At 44.6% G+C, this 8,931-nt stretch overlaps 1 protein-coding gene across 1 annotated transcript in view; it reads left to right on the forward strand.

The window, feature by feature from the left end:
* The first annotated feature begins 4,521 nt into the window (after positions 1–4,521).
* The window catches only part of LOC307082416 (protein kinase C and casein kinase substrate in neurons protein 3), a 19,388-nt gene continuing 14,978 nt past the window's right edge, over positions 4,522–8,931 (forward strand). The window contains exons 1-2 of the mRNA XM_079745975.1: positions 4,522–4,654; positions 6,949–7,017. Of these exons, the coding sequence (XP_079602101.1) occupies positions 6,958–7,017 (60 nt within the window). The 5' untranslated portion in view covers positions 4,522–4,654; positions 6,949–6,957. The remainder of the gene's footprint in view (positions 4,655–6,948; positions 7,018–8,931) is intronic.

Consider the following 8,931-nt stretch of genomic DNA (forward strand, 5'->3'; position numbering starts at 1 on the left):
TGTAGCAGTTGTTATTGTGACGCTATTCAATATTCACACCACGGCCGGACGCTTGTGTGTTGATCTCTGTGACTCGACTTTTTCATTAGAGGATTGGAAATGAAAACGATTAGACTCCCATCGCATTCGAGTTTTATTATGCAGAATATCTTTGTACCACCCCCCCCCCCCCCCCCCCCCCCTCCCTCTGCACACCGCAATCCGTGTCTTTAGTTCCTCCACCATTTGCATTCTGCTGTCTCCCAGTCCGGCATTCCTCTCAGTGTGTGAGATCAAATATAAGGGCTCTCTCATGACCTGGCTACCTTAAACAACACCTCACCTCTCATGCTTTCCTGTGGAGTCCTCTGACGACCGCTCGGATGCCAGATGTGTTTTATATCAGGGCGTCGATGGGGGAGGGAGGGAGGGAGGGAGGGATGGGGGAGGGAGGAGGGAGGGTTGTGGCCGCCCCCATCCCCCCCGCAGAGAGGCAGACCACCACATTGTTTCTACATCCGTTTGCGTACTGTGCGCGTGCTCACAAGCCATTGATCAACGATCAGAGATTATATATAACAGGTATATCTATTTTTCTGTGGCTGTAAAAGGCCGGTAGTCTAGGAGAGATACATATTGAAATGCGATTTGTCTAGCAATAAGGACGATGAAAGTAATGGTCATCCTAATTATGGTTTTAAGATGTGAAAAATGTCTCAAAAGTTCTACAGAATCTCTGTCTTCCAAATGTTTGACATGAAAATGGTTTCGATGTGTTTGTTATTTATCTGCTCTGCCTTCTATACAGTTTGACCTAGTTTTGTTTTGAATCTATTCCCTTTCCCTTTGTTGAACAGTGTCGATAACAACCCCACAGTATTCAAACATCCTCTGGTCCATATCTGTTGCTGCAGAGACGAGCCTTTAAGTTTATTAATATCTCTCGGCTATTAATAACTTAATTGCTTATAGCGAGAACTGACATTTTTTGCCCTTATTGCTTGTCCCAATGATCATTGTAATCCTAGGCACACATGTTACATGCTTAAAGGGTTAATATTGTAAAATGTGTTGCACCTGGGGCTTGTTATATCTAACTACCTGTTGGCCGGATTGAGGCCAGGTTAAAGGGCCGGTTTCCCCAAGTGAGAAAATAAATGACTTTCTATATTGAAGTCCTTACACTTGATTTGATGGGGAAAAGAAATGAAAAAAAATCCTGTTTTTGTATCGCTACCCCTTCATCTTTGGTACCTTGTGAGAACTAATAGGCAGCCCCTTTGTTGCTACAAATATTCCAGATCGGTCTCACTGTATAGAAAGCACTTAATTTATTTTAAGAGGTCTTTTAAAGATATGAACTGATAAAGGTATAACGGAATATATGTATGTGATATACATATGCGCACATTCATATAAACAAATTTCAAATGTTTTAAGAGATTAAATTGTTAGAATTATAATAAAGATGAAGAAACAAGTCATCGCCATCTGTTCAATCCCGCTCAAACGTGTCAAGAAACAAATTTGAAAATAGTGTCTAGCGGTATAACAATGTATAGCATTATCATTCCTACATTTTCAGCAAGGGTTACTTTCAGCCCAACTTTACACACAGGATCCTTGCAAACCGTGTTCCCTACACAATTGAAGTCTTACTAAAAGTCAGAATCATCCAGAAATTCCCAGACGTTCAGAAACATTTCAGCAAAACTGAGTGTTTCTGTAGTGTAGCTGAATAATCATTGTTCATATTACACCAAATTAGTTTTTATGGTGCAATCTTTATTGATTTTGGCCAAATAACAACTCGGATAGATTCGATAATGCCCTCATAATGGCAGCCAACCGTTCGTAGCCCAAATAAAATTATAGCAAATAATTTTAAAATAGTTCCTATTTCAATTGATAACTCATAATCTGACATGGCAACTCCAAGGCTGTACAATTTCCTTTCAGAGAATCTTACTCTTGGTTACTTTGAGATTCAGCAGAACTAAACTTCAACGTAAAATTGACATCAGAACTTTGTTCTTCCCCTATATGTTGCTGAAAGGTATTTAGGAACCAAACAGCGACCGTCAGTGAAAGTTATTATGTATGGCAACCTGATGACTGTCCGTCACTACAGAGAAAGCATGGACAGCTTGGGTAGGTGCCAGCATTAATTGCCTTTTCATTTTGGCATTGATATTTTAAGTGTGTTTGAGCATAGATTTTATTGTCTAGGCCTGTGTAATGTCTGATGTATTAGTTAAGACAATGCTCTGTGCGTAATCCTTTATGGTCAATGGAGGATAGAGATGTGCTTAAATTGGAAGTTTCCAAACTTTACACTTAAGTGTCAATAGAAACGATACATTGCCATTCCGCAATAAAAGACACATTAGTTACAAAGATAGTTTTTATTCAAAGAAATATTGGCATCATTTGGATTAACGAAATAAGCGATATTATCTGGATGCACTTTCAGCGATCACTCACTAGATGGCGCCGTTGAGGAAGATCCGGCATCTGCAAGCACAAGACATGGATCAGAACACGCAGTATGACCGTGCAAAAGCGGACAATCCGCATGTCATTTCCATCAGGCCCTGCCTTGTCAGGGGCAGGGCGGCACGTTATCCTCAGATTGAATCAGAGCCCAGTGCAAAGACATCACAAGAAACTGCAGGGCCTTCTACCATGCCTTCAAATGAAGGAATCTGGGGCATCACGAGTACTGACCTGATGTTTGATGTTAACAGCTCATGGCACCAAGTCACACGTCCTGCAAGACGAAGAGAAGCACGTTAATAATCATCCATGAGGTACGTAAGGCCAAGTCACTGCATCCCCGTTATCCTCAGTCTCTGGATTGTCAAGTCCAGAGAGGCACGCTATCCACAGAGTTTCAGAGCCCAGTGCAAAGACATCATAAGAAAATAATATAAGCTTACTCCCGTAAAACCAAACACCCATACTAACCTCATAGAGATCCTCGGTGGCCTGATCCACTTCCTGCAAGACAAGGAGAAGATCAGCGGGTTAGTGAGATGCCATGAGGCGACACTAGGCTAGGCTAACACCTGTAGCTAGTCTCCTCAGTCTCCGGATTGTCAAGTCCAGAGAGGCACGTTATCCACATGGTTTCAGAGCCCAGTGCAAAGACATCACAGGAGAGGCCCCATGCATTAGGGGACGTTGTAAAGTAGAGTTGGTCTACAGGAGAAGATAACTTGGAAATAGTCCAAGACGTGGCTATCAGATGTAGCTACCTAGCTAGAATGAGGCTAACGTTAGCCGGCCACATGTGCAGGTAACTGGTCCAGAATCCATAATACAGCTCAATAAATAATCAATAAGCACGTCATTGACAGTATTCTTAACATGATTATCAAACAAAACGACGATTAAAGGAACTCTTGCGGTAGTTGTTTGAGAGGGAGCTTGATGCTTACCAACTGAAGACATTCCTGGATGACAAGAGACAACGATGCCGGGCGGGATGGCCCTTTATATACGTCTCTCACGAAGGACCCAAGATAGGACCCGTATATGTGCCTCTCTAAAAATAACATGTGTGGTAGAAATGGTAAACTTTATTTGAATATAACTTTTTAAAAACATAGGGGGAAAATAACTTGCGTGCATGATACATTAATAGTAGAAAACTATAGCCTATAGCCTAGTGTTGTTTTAAGAATAGTATACTAATACTGTAATCCAAACAACGACAGTTGTTTGTATTACAGTACACAACGACTGCCGAGGGCCTATATATAGATCTTACAAATGCACATTTGAGACTCGGTTACGGGCTTTGCCCTGCAATGCGATGTGTCATCAGAAGAACAAACAAAAGCAAACTGTTGTTCGGGGCAGTTCACAGAGGCCTGGGTGTGGACAGTGCAGCACCTGTCTGGTTATTAGATGACATGTCTTGGCAAGAGCCTGGCAATTACAGCATAACTTTGGTTGCATGTCACTGGCAGCAGATGTGATGTATGCACGGCTACTGTTGAGGAGTCCTCTACTTCAAATTACACTCACAGACACACAGGCGCACATAAATCTGGACGGTTCTGCCAGCTTTGGCATATGGGCCTGCCAATCTTGTGTGTGTGTGTGTGTGTGTGTGTGTGTGTGTGTGTCCGTGTGGTTTGTAAAGAAACTGAAGTCTCTTCTTATCTCCTTTAAGTACTCATTGTGGTCTAACACTAGTATGAAGTGTGTCAATATCCGGGCAAATGTAATCAAAAGCGATCAAACAAAGCTTGAGTGAGTGAAAGACATAGAGAGGGAGAATGATAGAGGGAACAATGGTTTGGGAGCAGTTGTGAAGCTCGAACAGGGGGGAAGGACTGTTTCCTACAGCTGTTTTCAACAGGAGGAGGGGGGCAGCGAGAGAGAGGGGGGGAGGGAGGGAGAGACCGAGGGAGGGAGGGAGGGAGGGAGGGAGAAAAACCAGCTCATCTCACACACACATAGGGCCAGAGAAAGGGGAAGAGCAGGGGAGCGAGTGGAAAACTAGAAAGCCCTGCTGAAAGGAGGGAGGATAGGAGGGGAGAGGTGGCTCAGGGAGAGGCTCTGGGAATAGGAAAACTCTTTACAACCTTTACTGGGAAGAGCAGGAAGGAGGGCGGAAAACTGTGGACTAAGGCGCTCCGAAGAACTGAACCCAGAGGAGTGGAAGGTAAGAAAAGACCGTCTCCTGGTTATCCTTAAGTTCCCCGTCTGAGCACTGCAGCTCGAGGATCACTTTTTGCTCTTTGGCTGTTGGCTTTGTGTCTTGTCTGTGTTGGCGCACATTGAGCTATGCAAGACAGTGGAAGCAGATAGGGGAGAAGAGGGGTGAGGGAGTTTGTATGGCGGTGTGTCTGTGGCTGTGTGTGTGTGTGTGTGTGTGTGTGTGTGTGAGGGTTTGCGTGTGTGGCTGTGTTTGTGAATGTGCGCGTTTGTGTGTGATTGTGTTTGTGTGTGGCTGTGTATGTGCATGTGTGTTTGCAGGTCTGTCTGTGTGTGGCTGTGCGTGTGCACGTATGTGCCTGTTTCTGTGTGTGTCTGTGCGCGTGTAGCTGTGTGTGTGTGCATGTGTGTTTGCACGGCTGTGTGCACTTATGTGTGTGTGGCAGTGTGGGTGTGTGGCTGTGCGACAGGCCATCTCAGGCAAAGGGTGGATGAGTTGTCAAAGTTTCAGATCGCCTTTCATGATTCAATTGAATCTAGCTGCCCTTTATTTTATTATGCTAATAACCACTCTTTATGGAGACCTTTATATATCGGTTATTTGATTTGGATATTGGATTTGGACAGCTATATATCCCCATAGCAGAGAATACATGGTTCCTAAAGAGGTACACTCCATGTCATTGAAGATCCTATTAGTGATGTTATTAAACAGACATCGACCGATAGACACCCCTTCACAAAGAGGTTGTGTTGATAATGACTCAGTGAAATGTATATATTAGTTTGCCCTTTCCAGGCTCAGTGGAGCACAGGACCTGTTAGGAAGCAGCACTGGTCATTGTAGAGATAGTTAATGGTTTCCATATATGTTTGGGGATAACATAAGAGTGGTCTTTCCCACAGTGCTCTTTCCCCCCCCCCCCCCCTCCCAGTCAGTAACTAGATGGACAGGAAGTCACAGTCAAGAGGTTACGAGGGAAGTGATTCATTAGGGCTCTCTGACCCCTGCTGAGAGAGAGAGAGAGAGAGAGAGAGAGAGAGAGAGAGAGAGAGAGAGAGAGAGAGAGAGAGAGAGAGAGAGAGAGAGAGAGAGAGAGAGAGAGAGAGAGAGAGAGAGAGAGAGAGAGAGAGAGAGAGAGAGAGAGAGAGAGAGAGAGAGAGAGAGAGAGAGAGGGAGTAAGGGGGGGGGGATTTGATTGAGAAAGGGAAAAAAGAGAAGGGAACAGAAGGAGCATAATATTATAGCGTGGCAGTTAGTATAACCCCCCCGCAGATACAGGGAGAGGCAGCAGGGACAGGACTTGTGTTGCGCTCCTAGCCGACCATGTGATTTCCTATAAACAGAGTTCTTCAATCTAATTTTGCGCCTGACGGAACCGTATAAAAGGGTTGTGTATGTGTGTGTATTTTCGTGTGTCTGTGTGTCTCTGTGTCTCTTCCCCAGACAACCATGGGTCTTGTGATACAATCTAGTGATCTTTTACTTCATGCCTCTACAGAGAGGGGGTGTGTGTGTGTGTGTGTGTGTGTGTGTGTGTGTGTGTGTGTGTGTGTGTGTGTGTGTGTGTGTGTGTGTGTGTGTGTGTGTTTGTGTGTGTGTGTGTGTGTGTGTGTGTGTGTGTGTGCATTCAGGGCCTCCATCCTCTAAAGCTGGAACATGTGACTGCATGTATGTTGTGAGTTTAGCAGAACCTGTGCATTGTGACACACAGACATGCTTTCATTGTTTGGTCTTTCCTCAATTCTTTTGGTTTTTGAGAGAGAGAGAGAGAGAGAGAGAGAGAGAGAGGCCAGAGGCCAGAGACCAGAGACCAGAGGCCAGAGGCCAGAGACCAGAGACCAGAAGGACCAGAGAGAGAGAGATATGAGAAGTGGGAATAAGCCCCACTAGTGAGGGGAGTTGAGGGCAGTGCGATGGGATGATACAACCTTTACCCCCCTGTTTATATTTAGATAGCTCAAGTTCCCAAGTGAGGAACGCTGGTGGGAGAGTTCCTTCGTCCCAGCTGATGTATTCACAGCTTGGAGCGCGCCCAAAGACCGCTCCATGTACCGCATTACCGTACCATATTAGAAGCTCCTATAGTCTTGAAATGCAATCCTTTGATGATATACACCTCTGACCGCCTGGTGGTGAATGCTAATTCAGTGGCTGGTGGACACCCGTTTAATTCCAATACAAATGTGCTGTGAAATAGTCGTTCTGTTTAACACTGTCGCTGTCAGTGTCTCATGTGTTTGTGATTGAGGATGACTTTAATGAAATGTTTTCTGACCACGATTACGTTCATCTCCCAGGAAGGAAGAATGTCAGCGATTACGTCGGAGAATGGCCTGGAAGACGCTCATAGCAAAAGTTTCTGGGTGGTAAGTTGAGTGAGTGTGCGTGTGTTTGCGTGCGTGCGTGTGTCGAGGGAGGGTGTACGTGTTTACATACACATGTCTCTCTGTCCCCCAGATGATCAGATGTAAATTCCAGGGCCCAGGCCTTACGCATCTCACTAAGACGACCTGAAATTGCCCGGGCCAAACAGGCAAAACATCTTTAGTGTTCACCCTTACCATCTCTCTGAGTACAAAGCCACACGCTCCTATCTTGTGATGTTCAGCTCTTACGGGAACATGCAAAGCATGAACACTCCCTAACCTTAGCATGACTCAGGTTTCACAAAGTAGCAGGCCGCCGGGATTACAGTTAGGTTAAGTTAAGTAAGGCTTCTGGGGAGATCAGGAGAAATCATTACAGAAGCTGGAACTCTCTATCAGGACGATTCTGGTTTAAGTCTATCCGCATGTGCTGAAGTAATTACATCCACATATGCTAAATTGGTTCACATTGACATGTGCGGAAGTGATGTTTTTAAATGAATAAAAATAAGTTAGCATGTCAAATGTGGCTCATGTTCATCTTATGCAAAGTGGATAACAGCTCGGCTTAATTTAATAATGAGCATGTTCTTCTTCTGCATGCATCCATCCCAAAGAAATGATACTAAAGAGTCAACTCAGATTCAACTCAACAATTGGCTTTAGTTAAGTCATAGTTCCTCTCGAAGGATTTACTACCAACGTTTTTGTTTTAAGGACATACCTTTCTTTTTTCCTTAGTGGTCAATGCCAGAGAAGATACCAGTGTTTAGCCGTGGCTAGGCGAGCAGTCTATATTTCAAACGTGTTTTCAATACACCTCTCCATAAATACACGTTTGATCAATCAAAATAATGAGCATTTGTCTGGATGACAAAATAAATCAATTACTGAAGTAAAAACCATGTTGATGGTGGCTCCATATGGGACTCGAACTATTGAGATGTTTACCTCAGGATAGACTCCCATCGAACACCATTGCAAAGTAAAATAATCTGTGAATATTTGGGTCTACTACACATATTCGGAAAATGGAAGGTAATGCTCCGCTTGCTTAAGATAAATACTTCAAACCCTAACCCTCCCGAAAACGTTCAAATAAATCCCCTGAAGTTTGTGGCTACAAACATAGCCGCCAAAATCGTTGTTATTTTCCATCTCCTTCCGTTTCCATTTCATACATATGCCTTTTTATGGGCTGCAGCACAATAAAACTACAGACTGTTAGCATCTGAGCAGAAGGCAAGCACCCGAATACCTCAGGTTCGTGTACTTTGCAACTCTGACATTTCTCACCATAACGGCTGTAACTCACAACCATTTCCAATGGGGTTTGAATGGGACTTCATCCTGAGATCAAAATCTCAATGGGCTCGAGTTCCACACGAGACAAGGACGATGGCAGCGCTGTCTCTACAACCGCGTAAGAACAGTCCATTCTCGTTCATAGTCCCTCTAAACTGTGGCGACAACGTCTGTGTTTATCACGGCCACATGTGTTCACCTCAATGCAAACATTTATCTCCCTCCTATATTTTTGTACTAAACTACCACTTCAGCGCCCCACGGTCTGCCTGCTCACAGTTTTATCGCTGCCGGTCCTGTCGTTTGGCAGAGTGCTGGGTGTACTGGATATCAATATCCCAGGCTGAGACTTGATTATGATGCAGAGGTGTGCTCCTCTTTCAGGGCCTGGCAAAGCCACCGTCGTAAAAGCAGAGCGCTGTGCGGTTGTGTAACGGCTGTGATTCTGTAGTCCTGAGAATAGGAGGGAGATATGGAGACTTTTAGACCACTGTAACCGGAAGGTTGCTAGTTTGATCCCCGGCTCCTCCTAGCTGAGCCGAGGTGTCCCTGAGCGAGACACCTCTCCCTGACTGCTCCTGACAAGCTGGCTGTCACCTTGCATGGTTG

This window comes from Pollachius pollachius (genome assembly GCF_949987615.1).
Source record: "Pollachius pollachius genome assembly, chromosome: 11".
In the NCBI taxonomy this organism is placed as follows: Eukaryota; Metazoa; Chordata; class Actinopteri; order Gadiformes; family Gadidae; genus Pollachius; species Pollachius pollachius.